We start from the raw sequence: 21,220 nt of genomic DNA on the forward strand, positions 1-21,220 counted from the left end.
AATACTAAGCTAAAACTGACAGCCAGGCTAGCTTTACCATGTGTAGCATTTTCTGATATTTCTCTACCCTCTGTAAAGGAAGATGGTAATACATGTGGTTTCATGGATTTTGACAAGGCTACATAAATTTTTACCAGCAGAAAATCTGGCAGAGTCATTAAGATATCCTTCTGTGTATTGTGAAAAAATTATGGCTTGAACTTAGAAACAGACAGAAAGTAAATGATAACATTTTGAAGATACAGGTCTTGCCTTTAAAGTAAGTTATTTTAGCATTCCAAATGCATGCAGTTAAGTTTTAGGAATTACTAAAATCAGTTTTCATGTAGTATTTATGCATGAATCATAGTGAAACAACTCATTTGTTTACTTTAGATGTAAGTAAAGCTTGCTTGTTCATTTGCAAACTTGTAAAAAGGAAGTTACTTATCTATCTGTTTAGAAATATACTCTAGGCAGTAAATTGCTCATATAGGACTCCATTTGCTGTACTAGAAAAAAATGGAATTATGTCCAATTCATTTTTTAATGTTTTACAGTAACTTCATAACCTCTGCACATGCAAATACATTTTAGAATTTAGCTACAGACAGTAAGAACAGAATACCCTCATTAAAAACACACACTTTCCTTAACTGTTTGAAATAGCATAAACACACTTTTGACATTTGCCTTCTGAAGACAGGCTGAATTTTACCTGTGGAATTACACTTAAAGATTCATTTAAAGGTGCAGTCAGAGATATCAATTCTTTCATTGTCATTTTCAGCAAATCAGTTTTGCTCTTCTTTGGTTCTGATGCCAACAAAGCCTACGGAAAGGAGGAAAAACAAAAAGAAAAATCAGGTGTTTCTAGCCATTTTTCTGTACTACCAGTTCTGTTCTCATTCCTGTATTTACCAGACCACAGCCTAGCTTCTGACCATACAGAAGGACTAAGAAAAACTTGCAAAAAAATGAAGTTTCAGTATCAACTCAGAGTTGTTTAAAGCTTCTCAGTACACAAACCATAACATTTTGGACAGCAAAAGTATCTGCTGTACAATACATACTTACACTTCCTAGTATGTTGGGGTTTTTTTAAGTAATAACTTATCTGAGATGACAAGGGCTGGCCAAAGAATAAATTCTGGTTTGCAACACAGAATAAAACTAGCAGCACATTTTTGAAAAGAGGAAAGAGATGCATCCATCTCCAAACAGCATTTCAGTGGACGGTACTAAATCAGCTCTCTAAAATTCAGGTCTGAATTTAGAATAGTGTTTCTCTCTTTGTGTCATACTTCTTGATGAATTTTTCCAAGTTAGTACAAATGGATAATCATAAATAATTTATTACCAATAAAAGAGTATTATCTGTTTGTGCTTTTAGGTCTAGAGTCTGTTCAGCATCAGTAAGAACCAAATGAATTACAAAGTTTAGGCAGAAACCCAGGTGTAGTTTCTGTCAGTTTATCAGTATCTTTAATGATAGGAGAAACAGACAGGGCAGGTGGGAAAAAAGGGGTTTTCATGAAGTATAAAAGAGAAGAGACTGACCAGAAGACTAGAATTTCATAATGTTCAACCCATCCACTACATGGAGCTGCACCTTTGCACTATTCATCCTGCACTAAACATTCCTATTTTAAAGAGGTCATGGAATGGTTATAGCCTTAAAAATTACATATTCTCATTAAAATAGATGTGGTTTAGGTTAACAAGAACACATCACAGGATGCAAACAGACCACACTGCATTAATAAAACAACCTTCTTTTACTACTGCTAGGATACACATTACAGCTTGTATTTTTATTACCTAAATGCCACATGGCATTGAAGATTCATTTTACTGAGTCTATGGGCACATTCAAAACTACTGCCAAAGAACACTACCACTTCTCTTTACTATAAAATTGCAATTTGAAAATAGTTTTTTTCAGATTAATCCAAATGCTAATTTCAAATTTTCCTGTTAATTGACTATATTTTGTACTCTTCCAGAGCTGTCAAAAAAGAAGCCTCTGACCTGTTTATCCATAGAGCTGAGGCACAGTGCAAGCTTTGCCCTATGGAATCAGTAGGCCAACTGCAGACTACACATGTTTTCTGCAGTGGGGTATCACTGGGTCCCATCTACTCCTTACAGCAACCCAATTTTTACATACACTGATTCAAACATGCTTTTTTCCCCCACATTATCAAGATGAAAATGAGATAAATAACCACCAGATTCAAACTACGTGGTGTGAATGGGGAAACATGAAATCACCAAATTCCTTCTGCAGACAACTTACTCTTAGAAGTGAGAAAGATATTTATCTGTTGAAACCGAGCAGGAAAAATGTGTCTGAAACCAGTGCCCTACTTCTGATCTCTGCTGCCTTGCACACCCATCAAGCAAAGCCAGGAGCAGGCTGTGAGTGACAGAAGAGGTCAGACAGAAGCCAGCTGCCTCAACTTTCTCAGGGCAAACTGGAGTGGAAAACAAGCAAGATGAATTATTCTGGCAGGGAGAGCTTGCTCCCAGCAGTCCCTCAGATCCTTGGAACGTGCTTGAGACTGTACTTCAGAGAGTGGAGAAAGTTACAAATCACAGAGTTACTCTTGGATTCCTGTCTTAGAAAACTGGTTGAAAATCAAGAAGATCATGGAGGTTAATTTAGGGGAAAGCAAATATGGCTGCTTTAAGGAATGAAAATAAGTGAAGCATAATCTGCAAAACCAACTCTGCAGTGACTGACCCCACATGGATGTACATGAGCTGCTGCATACTAATGTGGGGCACTCAGCAAGAGGTGACACTTCCAGCAGAGACAAAACACTGCCATCCCACCATCACTTCTGAACTTGGCAGAAGCCAGAGAGGCTGGGATTAATGGAGCTGAAGGTAGCACAGGGAGTGGGAAGAATGTGGGAGCGTGGCCCCACGTTCACAGATAGAAGTCTTCAGTAATCTACTCCTCCACTGCACTTGAGACTGCCAGTCAACATCAGTTTGTGTGACACTATTACTCGTGCTTTACTGATGTTGAGTGGCCCTCCCAAGTTCTTTGCAGTATTTAATAGAATTCTGTGAAAGTCTGTTCATATTTTACCACTCTCCTGCTTCGCACTGAAGTAGCACATAGTTACATGATCAACAAAGTCTTACTTAATCTGTGAATTAACCTGTCAATTTGCCAAAATTATTACAGTTGTAAACACAAAGCCTAAACACAGTCTTCAGAAATGCCACTGAAATTTACCACAAGGCAAAAATCTCAAGAGTCAATAGAACTGAGGTGTCAAACACACAAACAGTTTCTGGTTGCACAAAGGCAATCAAAGCCTATAAAAAGAAACCAAACAACTGTTTGATGAAAAGGGGTTGAAGTGGGAAAAATAAATATGTAATTTCCTTTCTTTAATTCCCTTTCTGGACAATACATTTAAATCAGAGGCAGTGGCATTAGTTGGTACCTGTATGTAGAATGGAATTCCTGCACTCCGTCTGGTTGCACACAGTGTGGAAGAAGGATCACAGGATTTGATTTCTTCTAACACACAGTTTAGCCAGTGCTCTGGCATCTTGTGCAGACTTTCACTGTTACATCTACATAAAACAGATACATCAGAAACAAGAAACATGAAACAAGTGAATAAAACAAGGACAAAGTCAAAGAAAGTATTTAGTGACCTTAAGAAGTATTTTATACCGTATGTTAACCTCTCCAAGCACATGCACAGACTTTTATTATGAAGTAAGATTAATTTTAAGCAAAATTATACATTTTTCCAGTGTTGGTACCAATTATACTAATAAGTGTCACTAGCAAAACCTATTTAATTGAACAGAAAACAAGATTCTGTGCTTTGCTGCAACAATTCTCTTCTGGTAACAATTATTACCATGTTCTGGAGAAAAAAGACAGACATACGCACATCAGCCATTGTGTAGGAAGTGACACTTGACAAATTAGTATCTTTGTTACCACACAGTAGCTGATGTGTGCCCCTTACACTAATATTCATGTTTATAACCATACGAACTGACACTGAAGCCCCTCAAAGTAAGCACACACCATGTAAATAACTCTGCAATCCTCAGAGCAATGGAAGGAATGAAAAACAAGACATACTGCTCTTTTCAACACTAAGTCAGTGAAACTTTTCATAAAGTACTTAAATTGCTCTCCTATCATTAAATACTCCTCCTCTGCAGCTGTAAAACTCAGCATTGCCTGAAAGCAAAGGACTTCCAAGGACAAGGAAAACTCAAGTCTACTTCAATTATTGGTGCTGTTCAGTTCAATGAAATGTACCACATTCAGTGTGCAGCACCAGCCCATTAATCTTATGTCAATGTTCCAAAAGGATCATTCATTGGTACGAAAACTTCCATTAACACGACATTGTTATTAAAACCTGTCACACTGGTTTGACACGTGATTCAGAGCAGAAGAAATAATTCATCACTGTGGACAATGCAATTGCAATTATCTCAACTATGCAGGACTCACCTTACCTAAAAATATACACTATAATTAAATTCACTATTAAGTAGTGAGACTTTACGGTAAGACTACAATCAAGTTTTCTACCTGGGTGACTGAAATAAAGAATTTAAGAAAAAAGGTAAAAGGTAGCAAGCAGGTACTGATGTGAAAACCAAAATCTAATGGCAGGCCTGTATCTATTCTCTTCTTCATCCTCCTCTTATTAAAGTAAGAATTTACATAGGCTAAAAACCTGATTGTGAACAATAAATGAGGCTTTAATCAGTAGTGAAACCCTCTTTTCCTTCTTTTTACAAAATAAACAGAAAATCGGTAAGGTAGACACCTGAGGTCACAAGAAGAGCTAGACAGGTCAGGAGAAGACACAGGACACTTCTTACTCTTTAGCAATTCCTGCAGGATTTCCACCACATTTCCTAAACTGCTGCTAGGCATTCTTCCCATTTTTTTAAGGGCAGCATCTCTTCCAAAGGGCAGTCAGAATGCAAACCACCAGGCCAGAGCTCAGGAGGAACCAGGTTGCACGAACGATACGTCACCTGATATCCATGGCATAGAAGAAAGGCACTTCCTGCCCCAAGCCTATGACAGAAGCCACCAGATTAACCTGGAAACTCACAGTGAGTTCTCTTCTCTTTAACTATTCTCTTTCTTTTGCTGATAAGTGCCTTGCCTTTGATTACTTTCAGGATGCATTCCTTTGCTCACTTTTGGGAACGCAATGAAGATACAAGTACAGGATTGAGACCACACAAAACTTCTTACGGGTCTCCCCCATGAGCCTCAGCAGTTAAGACACTGCTTTGTAGCTCTCTTCATCCACATCAACACATTCTGCAAAATATGCTGCTTCTGATCATGGAGGCACCTGGTCTTACCTCCCTAGCTAAGCAGAATTTAAATGTCTTCATTCAATCATGCAGAGAACAGTGCTCATCTCTCTTCAGTATGTTATCTTAGAATTAACATGAACACCCCACGAGAAATACCAACATCTGCTGGGGTGCAGAGGAGCACAAAGTAAAGCATTAATGAAATAGCTAGAAGTTGCTATGTAGAACACTGAATATTTTATTCTTAAGCAAACTGAGGGACTTTTCTCCTCTCGGTATTAGTAGCAAGAGAAGCATACTGAAGTCAAATAAACTCCAGACTCCCTTAAAGCCATACTGCTTTGATCTTGCCACAAGTAATTCTACCTTGTTCAGTCACCCACCAATGCACTTTTATTTATTAGAAGGTGAAAGAGTTACTGCTGTAGAGTTAGAAACATTAGAGACTATTGACTTTGCAATGGAGATGACCACTCCCTTCCATTTGGCAGTTCTGTCTCCTTGTGGTCTGGCAAGAAGAATATTGTCATAAGAAGCAGGTGGCCCTAAATGTTAAGAATAATGAAGTTTTACAATAAAAAAATTAAAGCCTCAAGATCAAATGTCATTTTCCAGAATGAAATAGTAATGATTTCTATCAGATCAGACAAATACTGCTGATAATGAAAATACAACATAGTAAATCACTTAAGATGCACTACATTAAGTGTAATCCACAATTTTCTGTCTGTTCATCTGTCAGTTAAAACAATTTCATACATGCCCCAAACCCCTTCTGTGGTCAGTATCAATGAGTACAAAAGCCTGGCAATCCTACATTGTTAAAGTTAAACTCCACTACCTAAGTCATATATTTGTATTTTCTCCTATCTGAAATAAATGGTGTGTTAAAAATGCATCAATCTTGAATTTGGCCTTGCTGGATGCAAGTGCCTTGTGGCACAAACATCACATGAACAGAAGCCTTCTTCTACATGTATCTATCTGTAAGCAGTTCTTATATAGGGAAAAAGTGGGTTTCTTTCATCACTTTTTTCTCTCTCAACAGGCCTGCAGCACTACTATTTTTCCCATAAGTAACGTGATTCCCATTTTTTATAGACACAAAAGTGCCTGGTACTTCTCAGATCAGAATCTAACCTCAAAAACACATTACCATTCAAGTTGTAAGTCTGCTTTTAAGAACAACTCCTCTGAAACTACTAAGTCCTTCCACTTGCATCTTCCTTTTCATAGCATCTGCTCGACATGAAACTAAACTTTCCAGTTTATATAGGCGCATTGAGATGGGTTTGAGGTTTCTCTATAAGTAAGGCAGAGTAGAGAGAACCTTGGGTGGCTTCAAAATTTCAGAAAGACAGTATCATTACCCCATCTCTCTCTCACAAGCAGGAAAAGAAATGGGAAAGAAAACATGAACAGTGTTAAAAATTAACACTTCATCAACCTGAGCAGTGTTACAGTTAACATTGTATCTCATACTTCATTATGCCATGCATTTCCTAACACTACACGCATCTCATTTTATAAGAATAGAAAATGGGGGAGAAAAACTTTCTCTTCCTTCAACACTCTTTCCTTCACATCTGTGATTATACTTTTTGCTGAAAAGTTATTTACAATTTTGGTAAGTTTCACTAGAAAGTCCATTAAGTGATATTTCTGTTTTACAAGTCTTCCTGGCAGATCACAGCAGGTTGGGAAAGCAAAGAGTTACAGTCACTTCAGAGCAACAAAATGAGCTAGAAGCAGAGTTCACTGCAAAGGATTAGCAGGGGTCTATTCCCAGTTCCTCAAAAGAAATATTACAGAAGATCTGACACTGACTAGGTACAGATAAGTAATTTTCACTGATACTGACAGATTAAACATTTTTAAAATCATTATTTTCATATTTATCTTTCTTTTAGTAAATTACAGTTTTAATGTAATTTAACATCCCCTAAAATAGTGCTCACCGTGTTTAAGTTCCAATCAAACATTTTAAAGTGTTCAAAATAAATTATTCCTAAGTAAACACATTGCACTGCATGACATTACTCTTCCCAGATCTCACCCTTGCATTCTGCAACTTTAGTGAAGCAAAGCACTGCCTCCATAGCTATGCAATACCATTTCAGATTTCCAGAAATCTACCTGATCTCTCAGCAGACAGATCACTGAAAAAAAGAAATGCAAAGCAGGCAAAATGTCATTTGGGACCAAGAAATTGCTTGAGCAATAAGGATTACAGGAGATTCAAATTTAAGTTTAAAACAGATTCCTGATGTTCCTGAACCATGTTATCAGACTAAATGAGCATTTTTTAATTTCTCCAGGCCTTTGACAGGAAATACTCTTTTTAAAAACACATTGCTAATTTCATTGATATGAATGTTGCTTGTTATGTAACTGTACGGTTTTCTGAAGGTGCAGCTGCAGGCAACATTTAGCAGGCATGACAAAGGGAGCACTACACTCCCAGAAGGAGTATCAACAGGGAAACAGAAGAATGGTAACTTGCCTATTAGAGCAGACTCAGCAACTTACATCCAAATTTCAAGACAGATCAATTTCATCTGCAGAGGAAATATTTTTCTTTCACTACTAACCAAACAGGAATGAATACCATCATTCTGTCTAGAAAAAAGTATTCTCTTGGTTCTTAAGGGTTGTACAGCCAGAAACAAGCTCAGATAAAAGACACTGCAGCATAAAGTTTTGAAAAAGTCCTTGGCTATAAATAAGTGAAAGACTATGTTCAACTGGAGTCATTCATAAGTGCCTGGGAGAGGGATCTGGCACAGTCCTAGCGACAGATTTTTCACTGTGTTTTACAGAAAGAACAAATTCAAGTGTCAGGGCTGCTTCTGCACATCTTGAGTTCAACCCAGTTCAATAAGGTATCATGCTAAGCTGTATATTACTATGAGCTGCCCTGTACAAAAGCTTTGTCCTCTGGCATTTGTGGACACAGCAGTAAATTAATAGAGATTCTAACACACATGCTTCAAGACTGCCCATGAGCCTCTCAGCTATGGAGAGAAGCAAGCCAGTTGAGATTCACTTGCACAATGGAGCCCCCAGCTGCAGCAGGGGACATGGAAAGACTCCATGACAATCAACAGACCTGCAAGGCAGCTGCATTCATGAGACATAATTCATCCCTTCTGGAGGAGAGTCTCAAAATACTCCTCATATCCCAGGAGTACCAAATCAAAGAGTCATTTCCTGTTCTGGTATCAGTCTCCTTTCTCCTTTGTTTTAAATACAAATATAAGCCTTGAGACCTGCAGTTCCTGGAAAATATTGTCTTTCGTTGAAACAAATGCACTTCCACAGAGCTACTCTCCAGTTCTTATAAATCTTTTTTCCCAAAGGAACACTTGCTCCACTTGAAATAACTTTAAAAATGTTAGGCAGTATAGATAACCAAAAAAATTGTAATGGACAACTGCTAATTCAGAGGAGTAAAGTTCCTTAATTTTGGAGGGCTTTTGTTTTCGATGATACATAGATATCACTTAATGTTTGAATAATTTTCAGGCAAGCAGAGTTCTCTTGGGTTTGACTCTTCATTTCAACCTAACATAAAGCTGATGTTAAGTGGATGATGTTCCCTTAAATATAATGGCAGAATGCAGGAAAGGCAACCACCAAAGTCTGGGTAGGTTTGCTCTACTCTATTTGCCTCAGCTTTTAAAAGAAATTTAAAAACTGAAAATCAAAGAAAAACAGCGACTCTTCTAAAAACTGACTGCAAGTTTTATCTGTTTTCCATTATTTCCTGCTTTTTACTTTGCTTTTGCTACAAGTCAGCCTTGCTGACATGTTGACTGAGATCAGACCAGTGGGGCTATATCTGTTTGGATTACCACCTTTCTCCTCTCAAACAGACTCTTGGAAGTAAAAGGTCTGTTTGCTGGTTGTTCGATTTTTTTTTAAGTTGCATTACTCTGATGGCCAGACTCTCTCTTCACCTTGATGGGAGAAAACTTGTATGACCTTAAAACTTCCTGAACTAAGTTTTCATGGTTTAGAAAAACATACCAATATCTAAACAAGTGTATATAAAACATAGGGACAGGTAAAAAGATAAGCAGTAAGTTTCTTTTTTTTTCTTTTTGAGTAAACCACAAAGTGTAAAGCAAGGTTGTGCAAGCACTCAACTAACTCCTCAGGCCAATCTGAAATCCCTCAGATTGCTATCACTGAAAGAAAATAATGTACCTTGCAGAGAAAGAGATCACCAAGAGAATCGTGGCATGCAGTTTACCATCCCACTGGCACACAGAATGAACACCACCACGTGTCAAATACCATTACTGTACTGCAGTGCTGGTACACAGATGCAGCACTCTCACCCAGCATCCAGTAGCAGAGACCAAGCCTCACTTCTGTTGGCAAAATTTTCTGAAGGGACACACAGTGAACCTGATCAGCCAACCAAGTTTGTACTAAAAGCACCAAAACTGTTTCCAGCATGAAATAAAGAAGAAACAGATCTGTACCTCAAACTGGCTGGTGTGGGGTAAAAGGGGAACATTAGTGACTTAACTTGGCATTGGTGTGAAAATACAGGACTTCAAATTGAAATTCTGACTGGTCTTTCAAGTTCAAAAAACTCAACAACAAAAAACCCCACCAAACTCTACCTAGTCAGTAGAAATTTTAATAAGTATTATTTAAACATGGATGGGATATAAACACTGTACACCAAAAAGAAACATAACCAGCACTTGAAATCAGTAGCTAAGGATGTAATGGAAATTCCAGTGATCTTACCCAGACCTCAGGACAATTATGTTCATTTAGTTCTTCTAGGAAACTATAAAGTTACAAGAGGAAAGAAAAAAGCCAGAGTGCATATCACACCCTGTGATGCACTGTCAGGTAGTCTTCCTAATGTCACAATAACCAACTCACTGACAGGTAACAGAAGTTTCCAAGAAAATGTCCTGGCTAAAGCAAAAAAAGTCTGGCACACATTTTAAAGGACCAGAAGAGGGGAGTGAGATGGAAGAACTCTACACGCCTACGTTTCCCAAGAGTTTTTAAGAGCTGTTCAGGAAACTAACATGCCAGAAACGAAGAAAAATGCAGCAAGCATTACATGTCTGTATCATTTTTCAATGCCTAAGCACCATCTCTAACCATAAGTACCGCAGTCCAAGTCACAGACATCATGTAACTGTCATAATCATGCCTACACCAAACTTAAATAAAATCCACATGAAAGCAAGGATCTGCCTGCACAGCCAGTTTCAGGATCAATGCCAAAATTTGGTAAAACTTATATTAAAAACGCACTAAGCTGCCCATCTACTACCTGGAAAGCATTTCTGTAAGTTGCACGAAGCCAGCATATGCCAATTCAAACGCACCCCTGTGCCTTGATTGCAGCAGATGATGTTTAAAGTAATCACCAATATTTTTAACCTAAAAAGAAAGAAAAAGTTACTAAGCCATTTGAAATTACACGTACATAATTTACTTATATATGCAAAATATTTTGCAGTTCAAAGCAGCAATCCTCCCCTGGCTGGAAAGGTCACTGGTACAAGCAAAAAACAACTAGAAGTCTTATCATAAACAATCACTTACTTAAATGATAACAAATATTATACTAATTTTTTTAGGTTTAGGGGGTAGTTCTACATTCTTTTAAAAAGTTCAAAAATACAAAGGACATGAAATCGGTTATTTGTCTGTGATGGACATAACAGAAGGAAGGGACAGCTCTGATTTTCAGGGGAAACAAATGCAAAATCCTTCTTGTTTGCCTACACTCTTGCCTAAAACCCCAAAGAAAATGCCAACTAAAGCACAATGGCAGAAAAAAAAAATCTAAAAAACATTTAACATAAAATCCAAACTCTAAAAATAGTACTGAAGGGAAACAAATCTACATTAGATTAGGTAATACATAGATAAATACAAATTTCTGACCTTCCAGAATTCTGCATAATTGCTGTTGACCATTAGAAACAATTTTAAAGTGAAGATTATGCTGTAGTAATGTGAGCCATTTTTAAAAGCATTTAAATTGAAAATGCGAAAACTAAACTTTCACTTAATTATTTTCTAGAGTTCTATTAATACAAAGCTTTTAAATAGGTCTGGAAGTTTACAGATCCACACAATCTCATTCCACAAAGCACAGGCTATCTGGTTTGCTGGGTTTCTTTCTTTTAATTCTCATCAACTTTCAAGGTCTAAATCAAATTTCCCACTTAATTTGTTTAAAATGCATATAGCATGTACTTAATAACCTTATGCAAAATTTACTTCCAGAGTCTTTCCTAAAAGCTCTCCAGTAAAAGTTTCTTTAAACCTTTAATATAAAAAAATGCATTAAACCACATCAAGTTGCTTATAAATTTCTGTTTGTTCTGTTACTTATACAATTACTCTATTACTTTAATAGTCTGACAAGCAATTAAGTTATCAGGGAAATGAAACTCCTATCTACCTTTATGGTTTTTCAACCTCCTTAAGTAATTTGCATCACCCAAACAATGAGATTGCAATAATTAAAGAGAAAAAAATAATCAGAGAGAGTCTACATATTATTTCCTGCAGCTATAGCTCACCTAATGTGAAACATAATAATTGGAGATATTCAAGCTAAAAAAGTTATTTCTGAATGGATTTTAAGGTAGCTTATGTAACCACAGGGTTTCATTTCAGCTTCTAGTCCAAAAAGGAAGAGTAAATGCCCTTTATTCACAAGGAACTGACCCACGGACATGGCAATTCTCCAGGTGTGTAAACAAAACCAAATCAAGAAATCCATACATATGCAAAATCAGTTTACCACCCTGTCCCAGCACCACGCTTACGCTTTTAGAATTCCCATGAATTTTTGGTTTTTAATCAGGTAACTTCCAACTTTACTATTTTTACTTCTGAGCCTCTTGCAACAGCCATGCTGACCAGAAGCTTGCATCAAATTGAACTCACAGGCTAGAAGCAGCATTCTTGGTCAGAAATTTAGAATACAACAGACAAATCTTAGTAATTCAACAATCAACAAAGCACGGGGCCACACTTGCTGCTGAGGGCAAGAATCTGGGTGTTCAAGATATAAATTCTCTCCAAGATGTTCCAAAAGATTAATACAGACCATGGGACAACCAAGTCTTTACTTCTGCTGCCTGTTTCTTTTCATTTTGGCACACAGTTCTGGCAAGTATATCTCCCAAAATTGTCTTAAAACTTTCTAGGTGAGATAAACATGAGTTTGAAGAAAAGCCAAATGTTCCTCCAGACTTGGAACATTCATGATTTGCATGTCATATGACAAAAAACAACACAGAATCTTCATTAGATGTCATTCTATTCCCTGGTGGTTATAGTTTAATATTTATATTGATTTTCTTAACAGGCAGAGCTCTGAGCCTGCCATCTCTGGACTTTTAGGACCAGACAGAAAATAAAAAGTAGAATATGCATTTGAATAGAGAGATTCCTCCAGCTATAATCTGCATTTTCTATGTCTATTATTTCTAAAGGCAAGGCCACCACGTAAAAGAGCTGATGTTTTGACGACTGCCATGTAAACCCAATCTCCTACTCAAAAGACAAGGAGAGTGCAAATCTGACGTTGTCCCAACTTCCTGCAAACAACAATAAAGTATCATGCAGGAGCTGCCTCCCTGCCAACCTCTCCCCCACAGTTACAAAGCACAACAGGCAGCATTGCTGCTGCAGAAAGCAGGCTCCCAGCAACACACTGCCTGTCAGGAAGCAGTTCTGTTGTGCCATTTCCTCCTGAACACCAGCACTGTAAGACCCTGTCCTTCCATCTGTATGCTCCATTAAAAAAGCAGGTACAATCAGTTAGAAGACTCTGAGCAAATTCAACACTCACTGTGATCTTTTGTGTAAGTGATCTCCCAAGGCATAATTCAATATAGTTACCGTCCTAGATGTGGAGCACAGTACAACAGGAGGAAAGTTTGCAACAGGAAGACGCACAATGGCCAAGAGGTGCTACCAGACTTTTCTCAACAATTACTTAGCCCTGGCTCAAGGCAAGCTGACCAAGGTTTCTCTCAAAGTTTTCCTTCTCTGTATTCTTAAATCTTTTGCAATAGTTACAAAACAAAGACAAAGAACAGACAACTTGAAAGAAAAGTGCTACATGCCTTAAACAATGAAATTAAATTTGCTTACTTGTCTGAAAACACTGAAAAGTGTTTAACAAGTCTGAAGCCCCAACAGTTATGGCATTGATATTTTTTGTCATTTCTGATGAAACCCTCCTTTTTTATACAAAACATGGTAATGACCTAAAGTTACAAAAAGTACAGAGAAATGCCCACATTCTTCTTTATGTATCTCCTTGCAAGCCTGAGGGAAATCAGGATTTCAAACTGATTCCTCATCCATCAGATTTTTTCAAATGAGAATGTAGGTCTTCTGTTTTACAGGAAGACATCTGAAGCATAAACAAGCTGAAGAGGCATCTATAGGAAAAGAAGATCTCTTTACCAAATCACAGAAAAACCTGAGCTGGAAGGGACCCACAAGGACCATGGAAGTCTAACCTTCCTTAATAATGTATTATTTCTGAAAGAGCACCTATCAATGCCTACTTTCCAAAAATAGAGATGCTACAATTAGAACTGACTCATTCTGAAACACCAATTCCTCTTTGACTTGGTGCAGATCAAGGAACATAATTGTGGAAATGCATATCTGTTCTCTCATCTGCCCTCCAGACCCCGGCAACAATACAAGCACAGCTGTTCACCAGATGAAAACATGAGGACTGGAGACAATGCAAGAGTAAAGATACCAACACTATTTCCATGGCACCACAACATTAGATAAGAAATAATATCTGGAGTACATAGTACTATTTTTTATTTTAAAATGTAAAGTTCTAACACCTAAGGAAAAACTAAGCGAGTGTTTTCTGTCGGAAAGAAAAAGAGGTTAAAAAGTAGTTGTCTTTCAGTCTTCTATGCAAACTGGTTTTGTTGAAACATATGGAAATGAAAAGATGAATTAAAACAGAAATTTAATAAACACAAAATATTTCCCAAATAAATGCCTGTGGTAATCTAATTTCTCGCAAACACTGAACTGGATGTTCTGAAAGAGACCCAGATGGCATATCAACATTTCTGATCTCTCATAATAAAAAAATCAGAGGAAAAAGATAGTCACATCACATACAAATAATAACAATGGATAGGAGGAAGACAAGACTAAGACTAGGCAGCATGTTTGACTTTCAAAACTCTTGACTCTGAAGGTTAATCAAGGAAGAGCTTTAAGCAGAATCCCAATATGCAGAGTTCAAAATGACATAAAAGAGACTTTGAATATGAAGTCAGTTTAGAAGATTTTTTAGCAATTCTATTAGTGACTAATATATCCTGAGAGACAGATAACAGGGTGGGTGGTAGGCAGGCATTGGTATCCCTAAAGATAGCACACAACTCATAAATAACCCGATACAATCAGAATGAATGAGTTTGTTAGTTTGGTATAATAACTTCTTCACTTAACTGTTTCTACTGTAGTTATCCTTTTTGAATGTCGCTGGATCAAAATAGGACTTATAACCGAGTACAGCAAAGAAAACCCTTAGACCATGGCAATTAAAAGGGATTCAAAACCCATAACTTTACCCAAACAGAACACTGATTACCCAAATATGGATTTAAGAAAAGAAGTCTGAAAACTGCCTTCTCCTCATCACCACCCAAAAAGAAACAGCAGGTTTCATAATAAAATTTATTTCCCTACCTGTTCTACAGTAATCAACCCATCTGAAGGTTCAGATGTAGTCTGTGAAGGCAAAAGTTTACACAGTGTCCCTAAGAGCAGAGAGACTTCCTTCATGCTTCTCCAGCAACATACAAGAACCATTTGAGCTGTGACATCACACACTTGCCTGTCTTTGCCTTAAAAACAAAAAAAAACAACAAATGCAATAGTGTAACTCCAGGTTCTCAGATACAGGTGTGTAATTTAAACTTCATTTAGCCTGTCTTACAAAACACAATGAACTACGAAAAAACGTCTAAACTTGCCTGCCCAAAAGAGAATTCAATCTTGCTGACCCTAACTGTTTTCCCTGCTGAACAGTTGCTTTACTTTCTTGCACTTGGAAAAGGCAACATTTTACCATTTCTGTTTTAAAGAGAAGACGTCTTTCAGTCACGACTGCTATTTAACGGTACACCAAGCTAACACGCACTGCTTCGTAGGCATGGGGAAAGCTTCGTATTCCCCCATCCATCGCTCCCTGTACATTCCCCAGGCGCCCCCCAGAAGAAAGCAGTGTTGGTGACGCACCGCCGCCACCTGGTGGCCACTGCGGAGATTGCAAGTGTTTATTTACTTGCCCTTCTCCTAGGGAAGGAAATACACGGCCCCACCAAACGATTTCAAACATAGGAAAAAGCAGCCGGGGAAAGGAAGTTCAAAAGCTTGCATAAACTATTGCATTTTAAAATGTAAGGATATTGTATCAATTTATTCTGGCCTGCATTAAGATGCCAAAGTTCACAATTTTTTTATCGTTGCAAAGTTCAGTTTCACAGCTGGTATTCATTGAAACAGACAAATACTACCTAACATTTTACCACTGCAACCTTTCAAATTGAACTTTCTGCTTATGTAATTTCATACAAGTTTTATTGCATGAACACAGTCTCTAGTAGCCTCGTGTACACTGGAGAGGAAAATCACAATAACACTTCAACAAGAAATACATTAGGAAGTACTGCTTGATAGAAAAGGTGTTCAGGATTAACTGGCCAGTAAAGGCAACAGTCTAGGCCAACATCAAAATAACCAGTTTTCACATCTTCCAGAAGCACAGTGAATTAGTCTTTAAAATCATATCTGTGGATAACTGGCTTCTGACATGTAAGAACCGAAACTTGACACAAGCAAGTAATTTCCAACTGATCATCCACATAAAGCGTCTCCTCTATAAAAAAATCCCTTTATTTAATTACTAATATAGCCTTGGATTTACCTTTCATTTCCACACAAATATTTTTCGTTGGCCTCTGGTCAGCCAGTTTTTCAGATTCTTCTTTGCAGTGTTCTTTCAGAATTTTTGCTTGTAGAAAATAATCATTTGTGTCCTGTGGTTGTATCTCATGCAGAATCATCTGCAGGCGACCTGCACTTTCTATACATTAAACAAGAGGAATATTTAAGATAGTTTTGTCTTCTACTTCCAGTTCTTTATACTGATGTAATTAATTTTGTGTGTATAAGGACAAAAACCTATTAGCACAAAAAAACCCCCACAAGATTCTATGGTGATTAGAACAATCAAGGAAAAAAACCTGAATTTACAGTCTCCTGTTTTGAAAGGGATGCAACAGCACAGTCTGAAAATATTTGTGGGCTTTTTAGTGAAGAAGTCAAGAAAACTTTCTCAGAAATTAAAAGTTGTGACATAAAATAGGAAGCTGAAAGGGAGGGGGGCTCAGCTTAGTTCTGAATGACGGCAAGACTAAAGAGACCTTCAGAAGCACCAGATTTGAAAAAAAAAAACTCTTTTGGGATTCTGTTTGGTTCTTTACCTGGATCACTGTCCATTGGAATAAGACCTTCTGGTGATGAGCTCTGTACTACTGGTGATACTACAGCAGAGAGACTGTATGACATCAGAATGAGCCTGGTCACTATTTCCTTCCATTCAGACACCAGTGTCAAGTCACTTAAGGGAAAAAAAAGGTCAAAATCAGAACCAAAACACAACATGGATTAAAAATAATTTTATATTTAAACGAAAGAATCAAAGTTACAAACACTTCTACAACAATATTTATGAAAACTATAAATAGAGTAGAAATTAAAAGTCTTAAGGCTGAGTTTAACACATAGAAAGGAAGTATCAAACTGCAGCAGCCAGGAGTTCTAAAAGCCACGGGTTTTGGATTTCCTTATAAATAATACTGCATGATTTTCTGTCCTCCTTAGCAGCTCTTCCACTGCACTTAAACACGGAGTTACAACTTCCCATTTAGTATGTTTTGCTTAAAGTACGGAGTTACAACTTACTTAGTATGTTTTACTTACTTGAAGGGTAATTGCTGCAAAGCCCCAGTTATACAGTGCACTCTCCCATACATGGGGAATGATGCTGCTGCTTGGAGCAGAGACTTCTTGGCTTGCAATATTTCTTCTTCAACATTCACCAACAAAAGCTTGATAACTAAAATATTTTAAAGTACAGATTTACATTGAACATTCATATACTGTATTTTCTAAGAAACAAATCTGCTTTAATAAACAGGAATGAAACCTGCATACACAACAATTCAATGGAATATGCACATAAATTTCCTTTATTAAATTTTTTCCTCTTTTGTCATTGAAATATATGTTACCATTGATTTTCAGTTACCTAAACTCCAGCAATATTTGTTAGAGTCTATTTAATCTGTCTCTCTGAACCAAATAGCAGCTGTGAAAAGCACAACGCACATCCTATGCTCAGGGACAATCCCACAGTTCATGTTCAAGTGACCTACCCACACTGCAAGTCAGACTTCACCCTTACAGCCACATTAATACAGCAATGAGCACAGTAGAACACTAAAGATGAAAAGTTGACAATTACCCATTTGAACTTTGTTTTCCACTAAACAACCTGACCAGTTTTCAGGGATACATGTGCCTATTTTAATTCCATTTATAGCTTGTGACACCTCAGTGGTAGAATTAGAATAAATTACAAATCGTAACAAGGACCCATGGATCATCACCAGCAGCAGATACCCCAGAGCAAGGAGACATGAGGCTACCCACACATTTCCTTCACTTATGGCAACCACAACCATGTCTCAAAATTGTAATTTCACTGCATATGAAGAAAGTATTAACAGGCATCTGTAGAGAAGCCAAGAATGGCACAAAAAGTATAGAATAGTGAGTTTACTGCAAATTATATAAAGTGCTTTATTACAAATTATGAACTTAAGTATTTTAGTTTCACTAAAGATTATTTAAGGTAGACAAAGTTTGATTAACAAATTTGCCAAACCTGCAGCCCTGTCATCTCTCATTCAGGGGCACTAAACCAAACAAAAATATTCCATGTGTGAACAAAGCCTGTAGATTGTGTTCACAGGACTGCAAATCCCACAGAAAAGTGGGTCCAAGTGAACAGAGCTCCAAGGGGCAGCATTGCAAACATCGAGCATTGAAACAAACACAGACCAATTGCAGCTGCCTTCCCTCTGGGTAAGCGAGCTCTTAGGGGAAGCAGAGGGTCCCTTTCTGCACTTCATGCACTCAGTTCACCAGGCTCACTGCTTGGGCCTCCATAGCACTTTCAAATGTCACTGCCCAAAATAATAACAAAAGCCATCTTATAGAATATTCAACAGCCTCAGCACAAACAGGACTAGATTAAGATCTTACTAAAGAACTTCTTAACAGCAAAACACAATATACTTAAAATCCTGTTAGAAATAAGCACCTCTTACTAAGCCTCCTGCCAAAAGCCTTACAGAAGAGCAGCAAATTTTCAATAGATATAAAAAAAACTTTTCTCCAAATCTTACCTGCCAAAGTGTTTTTCTCCACTGTACTCACTGATGTGTTTTCATCCATCTGGGGGTTATGTTCAAGCCATTTTCCTAAACAAATGTGCTGCAGTCCTTCATGATGTACCAAAAAGTTCAACAAATAAGAAGCAGTAACACAGTCATATGGCTTGGTGCTTGTGCTAAGATCAATTGCTGCTTGGAATAGAAGCTCTAGATTTTCAGAATCCTGAAAAAAAATAAACAAAGCAATAATAGTGCTCATTTAATTAATCTTCCAGATTATTTAATTAAGCTTCTTACCACCCTGGAATCTGAGAAGCTGCTTTTCATTAAGTTTGCTGGTACATATTTCTTAAACATTTATTTTGTGCACTGATCACCTTATACTCAAAACACGCATGTGCATGTATTAAGCAAGGATACAATTATATAGACATTGAGGATGGGGACAGCCATTTATAAAGCAGTATTCAATCACGCTGCACTTCACAGGAAAATATTTTTTTTTAATTACTGTGTTTTATCTGCTAATGGGCATTAAAGAGAACCTTAGTTTACTTGGCAGCAGTATTTGTTCATCTGTACTAATGAATTTTAAAATAACTTTTAATGAAGTTATTACAGGCAAACCAGTATCAATTCAAATGGCAATATTTGTGAGAAATCAAAAAAAAAAAAAAAAAAAAATCAGATAATGAAATCTGAGATCAATCAGAAAGGAAAGGAAACAGGGAGCTGAATTTCCTGAAAGTACAAAAGCAACTCAGCCAAAACGCCTCAATCATTTACAAAGGGAAATCACAGCTAAGCCAAGGGCTTGCATTAACTATTTCTCTGATAGTTCATAGTCATACCCAATGAACTTCCCAAACTCCACCATCCGTTAGTGAAACAAGTCTCCTTAGGTAAGGGCAGAAGCTGTATAAAAATACACAGAAGGTGTTAGTGATAAACACTACTGCAGGCAACTTGGACCAGCTTCTAAGATACAGGATTCCTGCTTTGGACCTAAACACAAGCACCTGGTACACTACAGAACATTTATCTTCCACAAAAATCACTCCCTCAACTCTTCAAGTTCATACCTGTAAATTCAATGCAACATCACGTAGTTTCATCAGAAGCCTAAATGCCAAAATTTTTACTTCCTCAAAGGTACTGGCAAAACACTGGATCAAAGTTTGGACACGAGCAGAATCAATCTCCTGATCCAACTGAAAAACTTGTGCCTGACCTGTTCAAAGAAATTAATACGTTAGATAGTTGTGCTGTAACTCTTTCCAGAATAAGCACTATCTTCACATTCTGTTTTGCTATACTAAAAGAACCATTAAAATTTTAGCTAAATTATTTTAATATTACTTCTCTTAATAGGTCTTAAAATACCATATTTACCATTGTTAGGAACAAAAAAGTATTACCTTAATTTAAAAATTACTCTGAGTAATACAGAAAATGTCTTATTGCCAAAAACAGAATCCCATTTATTCCCTTTAAATTCAGCATTAAAAATAATCTTTTAGTTTTGCTTAAAAGTTCTTTTCCTGTAAGCATGCAATAAATAAATAAATAAATCCTTTCAAAAAACGGGTTGAAAGTTTCAGTGTGTTTCAGTGCTTGGTGTTTTGAGTTTTGTCATGGGAATAATCCCTTAAAATGTGTGTAAGGCATTACAATTTCTTTTAGCTTTAATTTAGATATAAATGAGTTGTGAATTCTGATGACTTACTACTGTAAAGAAGACAGAAATTTCAGGATGTCAACAACTGCACCATAATACAGAACACAACAGCTGAATCACCTTTATAGAAGTAATGGGCAATTGATAAATCCTCAGCTGCTATTATAAAAAACTGAGGATAACTTTCTATTTTTAAAAAAGCCATAACAATATATTACATATTCATAGTAATAACATTAATGTGTTAATTTCTCAAAACCCCTTGATAAATGATTTAGCAAGATGGTATTTTTTACTCCCTCTCAAAATCAACTTTAATCTTAGACAACTCATTTCTTTAAAGAAAAAAGTGTTACAATTTAGGACTGAAACATTTTTATGTTAGCCATATGATCAAGAGACAAGATTTAGCAAGAATATCAATACTCCAAGGCTCAAATACTTCTTGAATTAAGATTGTAATAAAATCATGAAGAAAATTTAAAATAACACCAGCACATCATCATTAACTGGATAATAAAACTGTTTGTTATGCAGTATAATATGAGGATATGCAGCATTTTTCAATCAAGTGTTTTTGTGAATTCAGCATTTCAAGCTATCAAGATATATGTGCAGGAAAAAGGAGCGAAGTTATCAAATACATTGAAACTTGTCCAGAAGTTTTCGTCATAATAATAAAAAAATCTTCCTCAAAAAACAGGCTATGCAA

At 36.9% G+C, this 21,220-nt stretch overlaps 1 protein-coding gene across 4 annotated transcripts in view; it reads right to left on the minus strand.

Annotated features, from left to right (window-relative positions):
- THADA (THADA armadillo repeat containing) overlaps positions 1–21,220 on the minus strand; it is a 154,602-nt gene that overhangs the window by 121,163 nt on the left and 12,219 nt on the right. For all 4 annotated transcript variants that reach the window (XM_033054000.1, XM_033054001.1, XM_033054002.1 and 1 more), the window contains exons 16-24: positions 19,913–20,061; positions 18,843–19,053; positions 17,353–17,488; positions 16,854–16,990; positions 16,295–16,453; positions 15,055–15,212; positions 10,622–10,731; positions 3,444–3,576; positions 698–811 (exon numbers count right to left, since the gene is read on the minus strand). In XM_033054000.1, coding sequence (XP_032909891.1) covers positions 698–811; positions 3,444–3,576; positions 10,622–10,731; positions 15,055–15,212; positions 16,295–16,453; positions 16,854–16,990; positions 17,353–17,488; positions 18,843–19,053; positions 19,913–20,061 — 1,307 coding nt within the window. The remainder of the gene's footprint in view (positions 1–697; positions 812–3,443; positions 3,577–10,621; positions 10,732–15,054; positions 15,213–16,294; positions 16,454–16,853; positions 16,991–17,352; positions 17,489–18,842; positions 19,054–19,912; positions 20,062–21,220) is intronic.

Source organism: Catharus ustulatus, chromosome 3 (genome assembly GCF_009819885.2).
Source record: "Catharus ustulatus isolate bCatUst1 chromosome 3, bCatUst1.pri.v2, whole genome shotgun sequence".
Lineage (NCBI taxonomy): Eukaryota > Metazoa > Chordata > Aves > Passeriformes > Turdidae > Catharus > Catharus ustulatus.